The sequence below is a fragment of the Sarcophilus harrisii genome, chromosome 1, assembly GCF_902635505.1.
Source record: "Sarcophilus harrisii chromosome 1, mSarHar1.11, whole genome shotgun sequence".
NCBI lineage: Eukaryota > Metazoa > Chordata > Mammalia > Dasyuromorphia > Dasyuridae > Sarcophilus > Sarcophilus harrisii.
Genome location: NC_045426.1, coordinates 658,413,564 through 658,432,765, shown reverse-complemented (window position 1 = coordinate 658,432,765; position 19,202 = coordinate 658,413,564). Strand labels below are relative to the sequence as shown.

At 40.7% G+C, this 19,202-nt stretch overlaps 1 protein-coding gene across 1 annotated transcript; it reads right to left on the bottom strand.

Moving 5' to 3' along the window:
* Window positions 1-355: 355 nt before the first annotated feature.
* On the bottom strand, window positions 356-18,474 carry CCDC105 (coiled-coil domain containing 105). The gene is made up of 7 exons (XM_003760972.2): window positions 17,820-18,474; window positions 17,066-17,170; window positions 12,460-12,658; window positions 9,139-9,305; window positions 8,256-8,351; window positions 8,011-8,124; window positions 356-652 (listed from the first exon to the last, which is right to left on the bottom strand). Exons 1-7 carry the CDS (start codon window positions 18,387-18,389, stop codon window positions 452-454), a joined length of 1,452 nt encoding a protein of 483 aa, XP_003761020.1. The 5' UTR covers window positions 18,390-18,474; the 3' UTR covers window positions 356-451.
* Between the last annotated feature and the right edge of the window lie 728 nt (window positions 18,475-19,202).

Below are 19,202 nucleotides of genomic sequence, written 5' to 3'. Positions count from 1 at the left end.
AATATGGCCTCTGCAGCCCCTTCCAGCTCAGTGTATGTTCTGTGGCAGCTCTTTTCCTGTTTTTGCAGCTCTGACATTTAGGTAATCTTAAATCTAACTTTCTTGTGTGTGTGTGTGTGTGTGTGTGTGTGTGTGTGTTTTCAGCTTCTACTTACCATAGAATCTAAGGCTTAGATGAAAGACCTTTGCAAGTGAAGGCAGAGGAGCAGGGTATTGAATACTATGCGTGCCCATTTGTGAGCCTTTGTCCTCCTCCCTGGGTCTCAGTCTACCCATCTGTACAACAGGGTTCCCCTTCGTGCTCGGTCTTATGACAAGGCGGCAGAGTTGGAAATACTGGACAGCTCTCCCACTTTCAACTTGACTTTTATTGGTAGCGGGATCGGGGCTGGGATCGGGGCCAGGATCGGGGCCGGGGCCAGGGCGGAGGTGGGAGTGAGGTAGGTAGCGGTCAGTCGTGACATAAACGCTGGGCTTGTTCGTAAGTTACGCGCGGGTCTCCGTGGCGAACGCGCAGGCGTGCCACATCGTAATCCACTTCGTAACCGAGCTGCTTGCCGAGCAAGCTGTTGTTCAGGTGCTTCTTGGTGGCATCCAGCTTCTCCAAGTCCTTTTCCGTCTTGATGATGTTTTGCTTCAGCGTGTCAGTGCCCTGGGGGGAGGGGCGGGATGGTGATGGAGGGAGACGCGGTGTAAGCTGCGGGGAAGGAGGTTGGAGACATCCCCCCCTTCTCCCCCTACAAGAAAGGTGACTCGCAATGGGGTGGAGAGAAAGACCAGTCAGGGTTGGGATGGAAAACGGGGAGGGAGTGACTGCTGGCTCAAAAGCAATGTGTCCCTCTGGCTAGAGAGCTAGATTTGGTACCGGGTTCAAGTCCCACTGTGTAACCCTGGGAAAGTCACAGCCTCTCGGTTCCCCCTTGCTATTCCCTAGATGGTAGAATGGGCACCTATCTACACTGGTGAAATTTTTTTCACTGGGAGTGAAAGTCTGTTCCTGCCTTCCCAAACCATCCAACCAACAAAAACAACGTTGATAGAGAACTGAATTGTCAGGAAACTATATGGAAGCATGTAGTGTGCCAATTCTCTTTATGGTTGTGTTCCCTCAATAGCAGAGGAAAGACTTGGAGTCTGGGAAAACCGACTTCAAATCCTGTCTTAATTGGCTGTGTGACCCTGGGCAAGCCACTAAACTTTCCAGCCTCAGTTTCCTTATCTGTAAAATGACATAATAGTATATACCTTACGGCATTGTTTTAAGAATCAAATTATAAAATATATAAACATTTTGCAGGTCTTAAAGTACTCTATGTCTTTCTATCTGTGTCTGTTTGTCTCTGATTTTGTGTCTGTTTTTGTCTCTTTCTTTCTGTCTCCTTATCTCTGCTTCTGTCTCTGTCTTACTGTTTATCTCTGTCTCTCTGTATCACTGTTTTTGCTTCCGTGTTGTCTGTTTTTGTCGCCTATTCTCTATCTTTCTGGTTCTGTTTTTATCTTCTGTTTTGCTGTCTGTTTCTGTCTCTCTTTCTGTCTTTGGCTCTATGTCTTTGTCTCTCTGTCCTTCCTCTTACAGGGATGGGGAAGGTATTGTTATTTTTCCCCAAGTTACACATGAGGAAACTCAGACAAATAGGTTAAGTCACTTCCCTGGGTCATACACTTTGTAAATAAATGTCTGAGGCAGGATTTCAGCTGAGATCTTCCTGCCTCCAAGTCTAGTAATTTATTCATTCTGCCACCCAGCTCGTTCTAAGATGCCAGAGAAGCACATTTCTTCTGTTGTGGAATAATCACAGTGCTGGAGAGTGACACTGGTATAGACAAACAAGGTTCTAAATGCTATCTCTAGTTCTAGGAAGGTTTAATTCTGTAAATTTTTTATTGGCTTATCTGTACCAAAGGGGCATGTTATCTCAGTCTAACTCCTATTATATGGTGCCCCAGGCCAGGCATCTAGCCTCCCTGCTTTAGGTCCAAGGGGCAGGCTGATACTCGCTACTTCCTTCTTATCACCCATACCTCTCCCATTCCAGTTCATCTTTGACCTTGTGGCTATGTGCTATCTAACCATACTATGCCCTTTGGAACCCCTGTCTTATTCTTTAGAAATATCCTTGTCTCCGCAACACTTTTCAACTAACAGTCTTTTTGATCTCACTGTGAGAGAAACTTGACTTTCCTCTAAGGATAGTTTCCCGCCATGGACGTCTCTAATGATGGCCATTCCTCCTAGCCAACTTATAGCACCAGGAGGTGTGTACATATCCCATTTCCCATTGTGGTTTTCAGACTTTTCCTCCATCATACTGATCTCTTGGGAGCTTCTTTCAGTCCAAATGTATCACCCTGTTACTATCAACCCCTGTGGATAGGCTTGACACCACCTTGACCAATTGCAATTGATGAGGAGATAATCTTAGGACTTCTGGAATAGTAGTGTATCTAAAACCATTGGTCCTGTTTTCAACACAGCTCCCACAGTCATTATCTAAGGGGAGCAATCCCTTTGGAGAAGGGACTAGCCATCCCCACCAACTGCAATCTCACTTAAGTGAGACAACAAGACACCTTAAAGTAGAAACAAGAGACAGCATAGGTCAGGTGAGTCAAATCATCACCTTACTACCACTTCATCCCTTTAGCTTTTCATGGAGATAGCCTCAGACTCTAAGACCTAGAGTCTAGGGGATGGAATGTTTTTCCTTCCTACTAGGTAATCAGCTTTATCATTAGATAAAGCCAAATTCAAAGCAAGATGTGAGCTGACCTCTGCCTCTTCAGCAGTCACAGTTATAGTTACATAGTAAAGAAAGTTCTTGCTACTGTCAAATGGTCGATATCAGAAATTGCTATTTTATCAGAGGAAGTAACTAAAGAAGCATCATTAACATCAACTTTGCCACTGAACACTATGGATCATGAGATTTTTCCATCTAACGCAGTTGAATCCTCCTATATGTGCTTTCTCTATTAAAAAGTGAGTTCCTTCAAATATCTTGCTTTTCTATTTGTATGTTCAGTGCTTAGCATAATGGTTTGCATGCACAAGTACTTAATAAATGCTCATTCATTCATTCAACCTCAATGAAGTTACCTCCTGACTTCCAAATAATTTTTCCATTTTTTAAATGAATATAACTGCCTGACTCACAATATTCCTCTTTACTCTGGCTCATCAGTCTTAAGGACTTTGGTATTTATTTGGAGATCCTTTTAGTTCTGTCACCTCTCAATTATTATTCAGCCTTCTTAATGCCAAAGAACTTCTCCATCCCATTTCAGTCACTTCCTGACATAAATACATTGCTTATAAATTAATTGCTCACAAGCTAATTTGTAGAAGACTAATTATTGGAGATAGAGTAAGATCAAGAAAGATTTCTTGTGGGAGATAACACCTGTGCTGAGCCTTGAAAAGGCACTTAATATTGACTGAAGAAGTTTAAGATGCTGAGAGGCATTCACTAGTGTGACTGTCCATACTAACCCTCCTTTTCATCCAAATTATGACCATCAGTCCTTTGTTTTTTTCCCAGTTCCATTCACTTCCATAACTAGTCCAAACCCCATATTTTTTAGAACATTAATTTTTTACAATCTATGTCTTGACAATTACCAAGGTGAGAGTCATTTCATAATCAGCAGTGTGCAGTCTGATCATTGACTGATTACAGCAAAAATCAAAATGGACACCAAACGAATGTGTAACAGAGATGTTCTGCTTTTTTTTCTTTCAAGATCCAAGCCTTCTGCACCACTGGTCAGAATTATAGGTAGCCTGAAACTATCATCTGTATTCTCTCATTTGTTAGGTTGACACCTCAGTTACACTGAACACTTAATAGTAGTTAGATTTTTACAAAAAGATACAGTTATCCTTTCCACATTATGGGAGTTAGGGGCACAATGCCCACCAAAATCCGTGTAAATTTTTTTGACCTTCCCTTCACACCAAAGAAGAAACTTGAATTATTAAAAGTTGAAATATGTTGCTGTTATACAATATTTTAAATATATTTTATGCATTTTGGAGTTTCTGAACTCCCAAATTTTTGTATCATCTGCTGTTCTTCCTGTGTCATCTGCAACTTCTGCAAAATGTCCACATTCTCATTTCTTATGCTGATCTGTAACATACTGGAACTGTTATAGGAAATGTTACAATGTGGGAGGGATAACTGTACTTACTTCAAAGATAAAGTAAGAACAAGCATACAGATATTTTCCCCAATACTCCAGCAACATAACCTCTATCCTCCACAAAATCTCAGTTTTGGAGGGGGATGAGCCTCAACAGAGCATTGGTCCCACCAATTCCACATCCAGATGAGATATGACTGATGATGAATCCTTCTATTGAGAGTCTCAAAAGTCACTTTTGAAAACCAAACATTGTTCCTTCTCAAGGGCATTGATGTTGTGCTGGCTGCCAGACCAGTGTAACTGATGTCTGGATTTCTGTGGCTGCTATTCTTACCCAAAGTTGGAATCTCCATTTCCTTTGCCTGTATTGGAAAAGAACAAATGAAAAGACCTAGAATGTTGTATTTCTTGAGTGCCATATGATCTCAGAAGGCCCTTCCCCTTACAGCATAATCTTTCCATTGCGTGCTGTCACACCACCAGATAAAGAAGACAAGGAATCAAAGAGATTGGGCCAAAGTTGGCTCAGGCTCTTTTGAAGCTACTGACAGTTCCATCTTTGCTGTTAATCAAAAAAGCTCCTTCCAATCTTATGGTCAGCCAACCAGAATCAGTTATGGAATGTTCACACATGGTCCAGTCTCTTCTCTAAGGCATTCTCCTTACATGTTATTATAATTGTTCAAGAGGCAGCTCTCTTGTGCCCTTTGAGTGGTATGATATCATATCCTTAGTATTATCTATGAGGAAAAAATATAATTTGAACAAGCTAATTGGGTCTTTGTTCTAAGTCCCCATTAGTCAGTCAAGAAGCAATATTAAGTGCCTAATATGTGCCAGTCACTGTGCTAAGCACTGGGGCAAAAGACAATCCCTACTTTCAAGGAATTCGTGATCTTGATGGAGACAATCAGAAAACAAAAAGATACAAATAATCTATCTACAGGATAAATAGGAAATAATTAAGAGGGGAGGAATTAAGGAGAAACTGGAAAGGTGTGTGTGTGTGTGTGTGTGTGTGTGTGTGTGTGTGTGTGTGTGTGTGTGTCACAGGGGAGTGAAGGGCTTTGAATATCAAACAGAGGTTTTGGTTTTTGATTCTGGAAGTAATAGAGAACTATTACCTATGGAATTATAAAGTATCCAACATAGAAGTCAAATAAGTTGTTGACTGAAAAATGGGAAGTAGATAAAAATGATGAGATTGATTTTGATTATCATCATTTCATAGAGAAGTATAACTGATATCAAACCAATTTCTATTAGTCAAAAAAACAGTTAGTAAGTGTCTACCAGGTATCAAGCAATGTGGCAAATGCTGGCTAAAGAAAGAAAGGAAAAAGATCATCCCTCCTCCCAAGCAGTTCCCAGTCTATTGGAGGATACAATATGAAAACAACCATATACACAAAGATATGCTCAGGATAAATTAGAGATAATAAATTATAGAGATAATAAAAAGACTAACATTAAAGAAAGTTTAGAAAAGCTTTTTTTGGGTAAAAGACAGTGTTTTAGGTGGAACTTGAAAGTCAGGAGATGGGGATGAGAGAGAGAATTCTCAATATAGAGACAGCGAGGAAAATGTGTGGAAATATAAAATTTTGTACAAGGAACAGTGAGAAGGCCAGAGGTCCATGATAGGAGAAGATGTAAGGTGTATAAGAAGATTAGAAAAAAGGAAGGGGATGGAAGTTATGATGATCTTTGAAAACCAAATAGAGGATTTTATATTGATCCCAGAGGCAACAGGAAACTATTAGAGTTGATTGACAAGAGGTGAGTGTGGGTGACATGGTCAAATCTAAGGCTGAAGAAGAGTCAGCTGACAATATAGTGGAAGATGAATTGGAATGGGAAAAGAGTTGAGGTAGGGAGACCAATTAATAGGCTATTGTAAATTGTCCAGGGGTAAAGTAATGAGACCTACATCAAAATGTTGTTCATGTCAGAGGGGAAAAGAAAGCATACATAAGAATTAAGGTAGAATTGGCAAGCCCTGGCAATTAATTGGATATGATGGGTGAGAATGAAAAGTCAAGAATGGTGAGCTTAGGTAAATGGCATAATGATGGTACCATCAAGAATAATAGGGAAATTTGGAAGAGAAGAGATTTTTGGGAGCACTATAGAAATGCTAGCTATTACTACTATTATTATCATCAATATTAAATGATATATAAAAGATATATTTGCCAAAGGAGTTCACTATTCTCTCTAAGATATCCTGTGTAGACTCCAAATGGAAGAAAATTTCACTGGAGATGTCGAGCTCTTCCAGCTGTTTCTGTTTTTATGTGGTCCAGCAATAATTTTATTCTATTGCTTTACAGGGCTTCCTTAATGAGATCCATGGCTACTCCAAAGAAACTGATATAACAATCTACGCAAGGAAAGCTAAGTGGCAGAAGAATGCATTATGTCCAGTATTATGGCATACAACTGTCCAGGCAGGGTTAGTTCATCATGACTTATGTACTGATGGATCCTAATTCTCCTTCCTACTACCTGAGTAACTTTGGTTGAGTCATTTTATGTCAACTGCTCAATTAAGACAAATGGCCTCTCAAATCTTTTTCTATGATCCTATACATTTAACTCTTCCCCTTCTCCCACCTCTCATAATTAGCCAATGACTACGTTTATCAATTCCATACCCACCACATCTCTCCAGTGACTCCTCTCTCTAGTTTCACTACTATCATTCCAGTAAATGTCTTCACTTCTACCTTCTTGGACTTTTGCAATACCCTTCTCATAGATTTTGCCATCTCTTTGTTATAAGGACCAATACTTGTTGGTAAGGACAATAACAATCAATACTTGTTTATAAGGAGAGAAAAATTGGGGAAAATTTGGAAATACATATTTTTTTCCATCCATCTTTCATCATATTCATCTTGGGGCAATTAGGTGATACAGTGAACACAGAACATGGACCTAGAATCAGGAGGATTTGAGTTCAAATTAGATCTCAGATACTAGCTTTCCACGTGATCCTGAGTCAATCACTTAACCCCTATTTGCCTCAGTTCTTCATCTCTAAAATGGGGAGAAAGAAATGGCAAATGATTCTAGTATAATTTTTCAGGAAACCCTGTGGACAAACTCAAGGTCATATAGAATTGGACACAATTGAACAACAACAAAAATCCATCCTTCATATGATTGTTAGAAGAGCCTTTCTTCCCATTAGAAATGGCCATTTCACTCTTTTGCTCAAAAATCTATTGCCTACTGAGAAAAATTTGAATTCTTACTAGCACCATTCAAAGATCTTCACAACTTATTGAGTCATCATATTGTTCCAAACTTAGGATTATTTTCTACACATTCTATGCTTCAGCCAGACTAGACATGTCTCTGCTCCTTGAACATCACACCTATATTCTTAGACATCCATGCTATTATTGAGGTGCTTCCCTATATCTGTAATGCTTTCTTCCCTCTTTTTCCTTTTATCTGCCAGATTCCTACCTATCTTTCAAAGTTTCCATCAACTTTCATTTTCTTCTCTAGAAAGCCTCCTAGATTGTCCTTTACCCCTCTTATTACCCAGATTTTACCAGTATTCTCACCTGTCTAATGCACTTACCTCAGGATATATATTTGAATTATCTGTGAGGGAAGGGATCACTTCTTATCTCAATTTTGCACCATTCCTAGTGCCCGCTATAGGGTCCTTCAAATAGTAAGCATTTGATAAAAAATTGTTGATTGATTAAAGGAGAAGAGTTTGGGAAGAAGAGGGAAGAAAGGAACTTTACAGGAAAAGAAAGATAAACTGGAGAGTCTGGGAAAGGAAGGAGTTGAAGGGGAAGGGAAAGAAAGGCAGGTTCTGTAGATGCGAGGGGGACGTTATACCAAAGTAAGGTAACTGGCTTCTGGAAGCTGGGTGCCAACATGCCTCTGGAACACACGGACCATGGGCCTATCCAGCTTCTCTTTGGTTGACAGGTAAGTGTCACACACAGGACCCTGGAGATGGAGTATAAGGTTAGTGACGATTGAGACAGCCCCTCTCCCCCTTCATCACACACAAACCTCCCAGCTTCTTCTATCTTCTTGCTCTCCCTCCATGCCTGATCTCAAGGAAAGCCCTTTCTTACCCTGCTGAGTCCCTGTGTGAGAAGCATCTCTTCCTTGAACTTTTTGCATCGAAGAATGGTTCCTCTCATGAGTCCAGTCATCATGTTCAGCCTTTCCTGAGAGAAGACAGTGTGATGGGCAGTAGATAATGTTAACCATTGAATTGACCCCTACTATTCTCAAGTCCAGTTCAAACATAACCCCCAACTTTTCTCCAAACTAATTCCACAAAAGGGCCCTCACCAATTCCCCAGTGCCCCCAATAAGCAGCCAAAAATTCCCCAAATCAATTTCACACATGAATTCTATGTATAGCTTTCCATTAGCCATCCAAATAACTCTATATGTACCCTTCTATTAGACCTCCAAGTACCCTGAAATCTCTTCACATGTCATCTCCATCCAATTCCATGCACATCCTCAACTCCACATGACTCCAAATCAGCCTTCAAATTATCTCTTTCCTCAGATCACTGTGAGATTTTCAACCAAACATTCAAACAACTCTGCATATATTCACTATTTATCTTCAGCTACCCCACATATTTTCATCTGGTAATCCATTTTGTGGAGAGGCTTAGGCTAGCTTTCATTTCCCTCCTGTGCCTGTTCTTGGATTCCACACTGCAAAAACATGCCACGTGCTGGGTACTCAAATTTCTCCTTCACCCATTCTGACTCCCACTTTTCACTCCCTTTTGCATATTTTCTTCACCTTTTAGAAGGTATGCCCCTTTAAAGCAATGGTTATCATTTTTGCTCCTATCTGGGTCTGTATCCTCAACTCTTAGCACAGGGTAAGTACTTAATATTTCCTTCCTTTGAAATCCCCATCTAATTCCAGTCTCCCATTAGTCCCAGACCCAATTCCGCCCATGGCCCTAGCCCCTTCCCCCAGTTCACCTTAAGCTGCATACTTTCTTGCATCTTTCGGGACAGAGAATTTGCCACTGTTTTGTTGAGGTGCAGTTGCCAGTTTTGGGCATGATGCTCACTCTTTCTCATGTTCTCCAGTGCTGATTTTCCCTCCACCAGGAGTCGTTTGGCATCATTCAGAGCCAAGTCACAGTCTGAGGGGATAGAGGAAGTACCTGTTGGAAGAACTCGCCAAGACAACTGAACTTCCACCATGTTCTTTCCCACCTCCCTCAATGTCTGTGGAGGCTTGTCTGTGACCGTGTTTCTCTCAGGCATCTTTGTTTTTTCAGAGGGTCTATATAACTGGACCTGGCATCCCCTAAATCTTCACTGTGCTATGTATAAATGTATATATGTATATGGGAAATAATACTTAGTTCTTAATTTAATGTAATCTTAAATTCTACTTAGTTCACAGGGCTATGGTCAGGAAAGTATATGTAAATTTTCTGTTATAGAAATGAGGGCTTTTATTGTTATTACTGCTACATATGATACCTGAAGAGTTCAATGGCACTAGGGGAGAGATTTAGTCATTTATTCATGTATTTATTTATCTATCCATTCATTCATTCATTTATTATGTAAGATAATTGGGGTTAAGTGTCTAAGACTGGATTTAAAGTCAGGTCCTCCTGACTTGAGAGCTGATGCTGCCTCATAGGGAGAGTCATGAGCAGTACTGGTATGTGGTCATGCTCACAGGATTACTAAGAGCTTCTGGGGAGGAGGAGGAGGTCGTGGCTCACAAAATCAATGAGGTAGTTTCTGAATGAGTTTCTTAGTTGGAAGGGTCTTGACTGGCCCTCTAGATCAGCCCATTCCTGAAAAACTATTTCTTGGTGGTCATTCAATCTTTGCCTGAAGATCTCCAGTAAGGGAGAGTCCACTATCTTCTGAATTTATCACATGCTTATAAAGTTCAAATTGACAAAAAGCTTCTCCTTATCTCCAACTCAATTTGTCTCTTTGTGATTTCCACCCATACTTTTTTTGTATTCTGGGACTTAGCACAATACCTGGTAAAAAGTAGGAGCTTAATGAAAGTTGATTACTGATTGAAAGAACTTGGGATGTTTAGCCTAAAGAAGCTAAGACTGGGATGGGGAAGAAGTGAGGATGATAATTGCCTTCAAGTATTTTACATGTGGCCATGTAGAAGTGTGAGATTATATTTCTTTAAGGAGGCACACAGGATAAAAGTTCTCAACTTGGAATCAGAATAAACTGAATCAGAACCCTGCCTCAGACACTTTTACTGGCCTAGAACTCTTTGAGGCATAGTAATAGCAATAGTAATAATAATCCAATCCCCTCATTTGCTGATGAGGAATAGTGATAGCTAATTTTAGATGGTACTTTTTAAGAGTTTTTTAAAGCCCTTTGCATATGCTATTTCATTTGATCCTCACAACAACCCTGGGAGGTAGATGCTATTGTTATCATTTTATAGAGGCAAGATAGAGGTTAAATAATCTTAAAAGCTGATAATAATAGTTAACACTTACCTATTATTCCTACTACATGCCAAGCACAGTACTAAATGCTTTATAAATATTTCATTTTTATGCTCATGGCCACTTGGGCAATAGGTGCTATCATCTCTATTTTGTGTTAAGGAAACTGAAACAGACATTAATTGACTTGTCCAGGGTCACACAGCTAGAAAGCATCTAAGGTAGGATTCTAATTCATCCCGATTCCAAGTTCAGCTTTCTTCTCCCATGTGCCAACTCAAATTTTAATCTAATCTCACTTCCACCTGACAACATTTTAAATACTTGAAGGCAATTATCATCTTCCTCCCTTTTCCACTATCTGCTAGCCTTTTCTTTAGGCTAAACATCCCAAATTTCTTTATCAGTAAATCAACTTTTTATTAGGTACCTACTGTTTGCCAGGCACTGTGCTAAGTCCCAGGGATAAAATAAGAGACAACAAAATATTCCCTGCTTTCAAGGATTTATAGTTTAATGGGGGAAAGCATCATGCAAACAAACATATATATATATATATATATATATATATATATATATATATATATAATATGAGCTATATCTATATCTATATACACATGACAAATAGAAAGCAATGAGAGAAGGCCCTAGAATTATTTGGGGCCAGGAAAGGCTTTCTGTAAAAAATGAAGTTTTCATTGGAACTTGAAGGAAGCCAAATTAATCAGTAGGCAAAGTTGGGAAGGAAAACATTTTAGGCATGAGGGACAGCCAGAAAAAATTCCTGGAGCTGAAAGATTTGAAACTCTTCTTGTGGACAATCCCCAGCCTATCAAGAACCTTCCAGAATTATCATGCCTTGAACTGAATCCAGTACTTCAGTTATGATCTTACCAGGGAAAGTGGGATTATCCATTGCTTCCTTTTCCCAGGAAGCTGAACCTCTCAAGATAGTAAGAGGTTAGGCTGTCTTTCTTGGCTGACATATCACATTGTTGGTTCACACTGAGCTTGAGGTTGAAGGAGCTCTCAGATATTTTTCAGACCAATGCTCTCTATTCATATCTTGTACTTGTGGAGTCATAACATCATCAAATCCATAGATCAAGAGCTGGAAGGAAGCTCAGAGGCCATCTAGTCTAACTCCTTCATTTTACAGATGATGAAACTGAGGCCCTGAGACAGGAAGAGGTTGGATCAAGGTCCCACAAGTAGCAAATAAAAGATCCAAAATTTAAATTCAGGACCTTTAACTACAGCTTGGCATCCTTACCAGAGTGCCATGCTGCTATCTAGCAATAGTTCCCCTATCTTTGATTTCTGAAGATGATTTCTTGAACCTATGACTAAGACTTTTACATTTATCCCTGAAAATTCTGGGTAGGGAAAATCCAGCCATAGATGAATCTCCATAAATCATCAGTGTTGAAGAGTTGCCTAAAAACTGAAAGGTTAATGGCTTCTCCAGGGCATATGTTACTGGAGAGGGTCACTTTAGGTATTAGTGGGAACTCATTAGAAGTAGGATCATAGATTTAGAGCTGGAAGAGAGTTTAGTGGCCTTCTGGTTCAACCCCCTCATTTTGCTGATGAGGAAACTGAGGCTCAGGGTTACATCACCAGTAAGTGTCAGGTAGAATTTGAACCCAGATTTCCCTGGCTCCAAAGTAAGCATTATCTTCATTTGCCATGTTTCCTATCTAATGATGAAAGGCCAGTGACCATATTATTAGGTACTTAGAATTTATGGGTCTGGGGTGGAATACAGGGGTATAAGTCTGTCCAGTTCCATGGGGATTGTGTCTCAGGCACTTGAGGGAAGGGTGTCTCCAACTGGGGCAGGACGCACCTGGGGGGTTGACCCCCACAGGGTTTATTGGTGGACTGACAGCACCCTGCACCTTGGGCGTATGGGCTCGGCTGATATTGATCCAGGACTGACGCCCAGCCTCCACCAGTGCTGTATCCAAGCAGTGGTTCATCAAATCCACCACCAGAAGCCGCTCTTCACAGCAAACTGTCAGATCCTCACGACATTTAGATAAGGCCTGGAGTGGGACAAAATGGAGCACAGGTCAAAAAGATCTTTGGAGCAAGGATGAAAGCAAGTGGAGAGAAGATGTGGGAGGAGAAAGAGAGAGGCATGGAGATATAGTAGAGGCTTCTGGGGAGAGGCAGACCCAGAGAAGATGAGACTCTCTCCTTATATTTCTATGCCTTTCCTCCTTAGTTCTACTTTTTGTGAGGATGAGAAGGCTACTTCATACTGGACCCAACTTACACTGAAATGAAATAATAAAACAAGAAATGGAAAGGAACGATGGGTGATAAGAGCTAGCTTTGGGTGAGACCTGGATTCAAGTCCTTTATTTTATACTTACTGGCTCTGTGATCCTGATCAAATTGTTTAAACTCTGTTTCCCCAGACAATCTTCCAAGAATAAACACTAAAACAGGTTCCAAGATCTGCATTAGTAGAATGAACTCTTTAAGCAAGAGTTCCCTAAATCGATAAAATCACAGACTCCCTTCCCCATCCTGCCAATCCCTGACCCATAAGACCTGGTTTTATGTGTATGTGGGGAACTCATTTTATTGATACCTGGATCCCAGAGAAAACCTGAATGGTAAGGAAAATGGTTGCTGAAGGGCCACTGGACAACAGCTAGAGACAGCTTTGTTTCTGGATGTTGAAATGGGATGGACATGAAGTCTTAAGACCTGAATTTTGTACCTGCCCTGTCACTGTCTGTGTGACTGCTAAGTCACTTCACTGACCCAGCCTTAGTTTTCCTTACCCATATATTTGGCATATTTATCTCACAGGACTGGAAACAGTGTTTTACAATTTCCAAAGTCATTTCAATGGGAATGTGAACATCACAGTCAGTTAGGAAGCTGTAGCTTACTGGCTTCCTTAACTCAAGTGGTCAGTTGAACTAGAATCAGAGGTCAGAACTGTGACGTATTCAACCTTGGGCATCTGTTTCTATTTGAATTTGTCTTGCCCAGGGTCACACAGCTAGAAAGCATCTAAGGGAGGATTCTAATTCTAATTCTAAGTCTCACGGGACTAGATGATCTCTAAGATCCTTTCAAACTTAATGATTTCTGCTTCTACACTATGTTCAACCTATTGAATTGGAGGTTCTTGTCCAGAGGTTGGAAAGCAGATTCTACAGAGTATTAGAGATCATGTTACATAAGGATTTGGGGGTATTTAGTTTAGAAAAAAGAAGACTCCAGGGCAAGCTTTTTTTCAATTGTTTGAAATAATAATAGTAAGATCAAATATTTACATAGTACTTACTACATACCAGGTACTTGAGTATTCTCATTTGATACTCATAACCATTGTTGGAGGTAGTTGCTATTATTATCCCATTTTACAGATGAGCAAAAAAGAGGGTTTTTTAAAAAAGTAATTTGGCCAGGGTAACACAGCTATTAAGTGTGTGATGCCAGATTTGAATTCAGGTCTTCTTGACTTCATGTCCAGTGCTCTGGACTGTGATATTGTGCCACTTAACTGTTTCATAAAAACTTTGAAGAGCTGTCATATAGAAAAAAAAATTAATTTTGTTCTGCTTGTTCCCAAGGGATGGTCCTAATTGTTACATGTGAAAGCAACAAACTCAGATTTAGATCTGATGTAGGGAAAAAGTTCCCAGAAATAAGAACTGTCCCAAAGTGGAATGCAGTGTTTTTGGAAGTGGAGGTTTCTCTATCACTAGAGTTTGTCAAGTGGAGGCTGGATGTCTCTTTGCTGACGTTAATAAAGATGGATTCTTGTACAGGTCCAAGTTAGCTCTAATGGCCTCTGGGGCCCCTTCTATCTCAAAGAGTCACAGATTCTTTCCCACATTAAATTTTAAATTCTTTGAAAGGAAAATCAAATAACTGTTCTTGTATATTCTGTGCTGAGTGCACGGCTTTCTACATAGTAAGCTTAATAAATAACTATTGGATTAGATTGACAAAAGAGCAGGAATGATGCCAGTTGTTTTTTGTGTGTGCTCAACAGTATCAAGGCACAACGTTACTGTTACTTCTATTATTATTAATAGGATTACTTACTACTACTAAAACACATGTAACATTTTATTTAATCCTCATAAAGGTCAATCAGTCAACAAATACTTAGGAAATACTTGCTATATGCCAAGCACTTTATTAAGTACACTTTACTAATACAGAGAAAGATAAAAACATGGTCACTGCTCTCAATGAGCTCAGTTTAATGGAGAAGGGACGAGAAGGGTTACATGAAAATAACTATATATTTACAAGATATATATAATGTCAATAGATGATCACCTCAGAAAGGAGGCTTTCCAAGCTTTGGGGATGGAAACTAGAAAAGCTTCCTGCAGATGAGGAAGTTTTAATTGAATCTTGAGGGAAGCTCCAAAGCAAAGAGATGAAAGGGCAGTGTCTTCCAGGTATGGGGTATAGCCAACACAAAGAGACAGGAGATGGGAATGTCAATTAGGGGGAACAGTAGATTTTAGAAAAACTATCTGGATGGGAGTAAAGCATGCAAAGACCTTTAGAAAGGGGCCAGGTTATGGAGAACTTTCTATCCAACTGAGGATTTTATATTTGATTCTAGAGGAATGAAGAGCTTTCTAGGTGATGTGGTCAGACCTTTTTAGGAAAATAATTAGTAGCTAGTGGAGGATGGATTGAAGTAAGGAAGAGGCTTTAGACAGATTTTCCAGTTATAAAGTTGAAAGGTGATGAGTGTCTCTACCAAAGTAGTAGTAGTATTAGAGGAGAAAAGTAGGGGTACATGAGGAATGTCGTGAAGGTAGAAATGACAGTATTTGACAACAGATGGGCTTATGTGGGATTAGTGAGAATGTGAAATTGAAGATTAGCCTATATCTTAGAGGATCTTAGTGCTGAGTTACCTACAAAATGTGTCCGAGAGCCATCTGCACCCAGAGAAAGGGCTGTAGCGACTGAGTGTGGATCACAGCATAGTATTTTCATTTTTGTGGTTGTTGTTTGCTTGCATTTTGTTTTCTTTTTGATCTGATTTTTCTTGTGCAGCATGATAATTGTGGAAATATGTATAGAAGAATTGCACGCAGTTAACATATATTAGATTGCTTGCCATCTAGGGGAGAGGGTGAAGAGAAGGAGAAAAAAAAATTGGAACACAAAGTTTTGGAATGGGTGAATGTTGAAAACAATCCATACATATATTTTGAGAATAAAAAGCTTTACATTGAAAAAAAGTCACAGAAAACAATAAAATTAGTTTTGTAAAAACTCCCCCCAAAAAATGTGTCCAAGAGACAGCTGATGATATGAGACTGAAACTTGGGAGAGAAGTTAAGTCTAAGGATATAGATATAAGAATCATTAGCATAAAGATAATGTCTGAGACCATGGGAGCTGATGGAATTATCAAGTAGAGCAACAAAGGGGCAAAAGAGAAGACCTAGGGCAGACTCTTCTTGGATAGTCTCTATCTACTCTTTAATGTTTTCATTTGGAAATGCTATGGGACCACAGGTACAGGCTATATGGGATAGATGTCTGCTATGCTGTCCTGAGGCTGTCACAGTATTACAGGTTAATGATCATGACCTGGATGAATAACATCAAAAGAGAACAAAGAGTAATCAGACAAGCAGAAAACGAGAAACAACAAATGAATGTCACAAAAACTTAGAGAAGAGAATATCCAGGAGGAGAGGTGATCTGTTGTATCAAGGGTGCAGACATGACAAGAAGGATGAGAACTGGGGAAAGGTTATTACAAAAGACAATTAAGAGATCACTTTGGAAAGAGCAATTTCATTTGAATTTTGAAATAAGTCAGATTTCAAAGAGTTTAGAAGAGAGAAAATGGAGAGAAAGCTAAATTCTCAAAGAATTTCGCCAAGATGATAGCCATAGATAACTTAAGTGAAGGAGAAGGAAGTGAGAGAAGAGTCACAGTGATATTAGAAGAGGAGAGAAGAAGGAACTCTCAGAGAGTGGCTTCAGTTTTTTTCAGTGAAGCATGCTGTGAGATCTGCAGCTGAGAAGGTGAGCAGAAGGCTCAGGAGGCAAGAAAGGGTTTGAAATAGCAACTGATGAATGGGATAGCAAATTAGGGATTTGTAAAAGAATGGCTTTGCACAGTTTCATGAGATTCTCCAGCTCTTTTTAGTAACAAATGAATAAGGCAAGTATCCCCATTTTGTGAGTGGGGAAACTGAGGCATAGAAACAGGAAGTCAGTTGCTCAAGATCTCTTAAGCATAAGTCAAATTCAGGTTTTTGATTTTTGGATTCTAGGACCAAAGCTCTTTATAGCAAATCTCCATACTATTCAGAAGTAATAACCAATTAACTGCTCATTCTCGGAGATTTCCCTTGTGTGTTACCAAAAGTAATTTCATCCCAAAGGGGTAGGTTGGAAAAGAGAGGAGAGAAAAAGAGAACTTATAGCTCTCTTACCTTTAGCAAGGTCTCTGAGGTCTCCATGTCTTTTTCCACTCTCCTTTTCAGGCCCCGAAGCTCTTCTTTCTCCCACAGGAGCTGAGTGTCAGTTTTGTCTGGGACCTACAGAAAGAGAAGGAAGAGATGTTTGTCATTTAGGGAGAGGAAGGAAGGACCTGCTCTCCAGTGCCAGGTTAGGAAGGTGTGCTGGACTTGAGAGTTTAGGGGAGAGGAGACAGTTGGTCTCATGTTAATTGAAGGAATATCTGATTTGGGGAATAAGGGGGGTTAAGAATTAGTGAATTTGGGACTGTAAGGAGAAAGGATGTTTGCTCTCTAAGGAGGTATAGGTGACTGGTCCGGTTGTGTGTTATCCTGGGAGTTTTTGATGGGGAGTACTTTTTTTTTTTTTTTTTTACTTCCTGGAAGCTGTGAGTGGCTGGAAGTTTGACTGTTTCCCCCCCCTTTTTTTTTTGAGAGGGAAGAGAAGGGAAGAGGAGAAAGAATTATTCCATCTCCTGAATGCCATGGGTATCTGGGGGGGGGACGTTTGTGACCTCTTGAGAGTGAGATGGATGTGGGGAATCTGGCATCCTGGAGATTCTGGTTTCTAGGAGGGACTACGTCCTCCGGGATTTCGAGTGGAAGGTGTTTGATCTGAAAATCTAATGACAGTAGGGACTATTTGACCTCGTGGAAATTCTGGGTACCTAGAAAGTCTGTCTGACTTCTCTGTTCTGGCCTGGCCTGCGAGGGAGGTTAGAGGTCTCACCTGCTCTGAGACAGGCCGGGAGAGCCGAAGTTTTCTGCTCTGCTCATTGATGAGCAGACCCTTTCGTATCTCACTGAGCCTGTGGTCCATGACTTCTCTCTGTCGAATGAGGGCCTGGATCTTCACGTTGATCTCATGAGCCGCCTGGCGCAGGCGAGCGGCCAAGAGCCTGGCACCTCGCACGTAGTTCTGGATATACTCATTAGTCCTCATAGTCCGGGCTTCCCTATGCAGTGGCAGGGGTATGTTTGCCTTCCACGCAGGGGGCTTAATCTTCGCCTTCCAGAGGGTGACCCCTTCCTCGGGGGGAGGCTGCTCCACAGTCCCACCACCCTTTAGCATCTCTACACGGAAACGCCAGGGGGCCGTGTACTTTTGTCGGCGCTGGCTCGGGGTAAGGTTGGCGTCTGAGGCATTGTCCGGGGGTTTCCACACAGCCACCGCGGCTTCGTTGCATCGGTCTGTCAGCTGCTGGGCAGCATTCACTAAATTTCGAGTTTGCTGTCGCCATTCTGGGGCACCCACCCTATCATCAGGGGTCAGCTTCAGGGGATGCAGGAACAGAGGCATGGCCCAAGCTGGGACCCCACGGTAAAGGGACGACAAGAGACTCGTTTCTTCTCCTTCAGATGAAATGAGTCTTCTGAACTCTGGTCCTCTCATCACCATGGTGACTTGGGCTACAACATAGTGAAGAGATTCCAGAAGTGGGGGAGGGGAACACTTCCTCTGTCCTCCTACTCCTCCCACTGCCACCCAGACTTCCATCTCGTCCTGTCCTTTTCTCTCCATACAAGGCAGATGCCCCTTTCCTCATCCCTGCATTTACTTCTATTTACCCGTTTTGTTCTGTTCTCAGAAGAAGTGACTCTTTTTGCCAAAGAGAACCAACTGTGTCCTTGATTCCATTCCTGCCTGTCTCCCCAGGATCTCCCCTTCTATTTCTCCTCCCTTCTCTCTCCTCCTCCCTGTCCTTTTCCTTCTTCCTCCTTTCCTCTTTCCTTTCATTTTGCAAATATGCTCAAATCTTTCCTATCTTACAAACTTCTAACCACAAGCTCCCATCTTATTTCTCTTCCTTCACTGCTAAACTTTTATCGTCTATTTCCTTTTCTTACCACCTACTCATTGCTTAAGCCACTCATTCCTAATACAATCTAGTGTTATCCTTTAAACTTCTTTTTCCTTCAAGCGTCACATCCATTCAATTGTCAAATCTTAAGCCTACCATTTCTTTCATAGATGAATGACAAGTAATGTGTCAAGAAAAAGATTATGAATATGAGTGAATGGTGGAGCCAATAACAATAATAGTAAAATCTGAAGAAGTTTAGAAGGAAGCAAAGTAAGCTTCATTGGAGGAGTATATGCTCCTTTAAATGT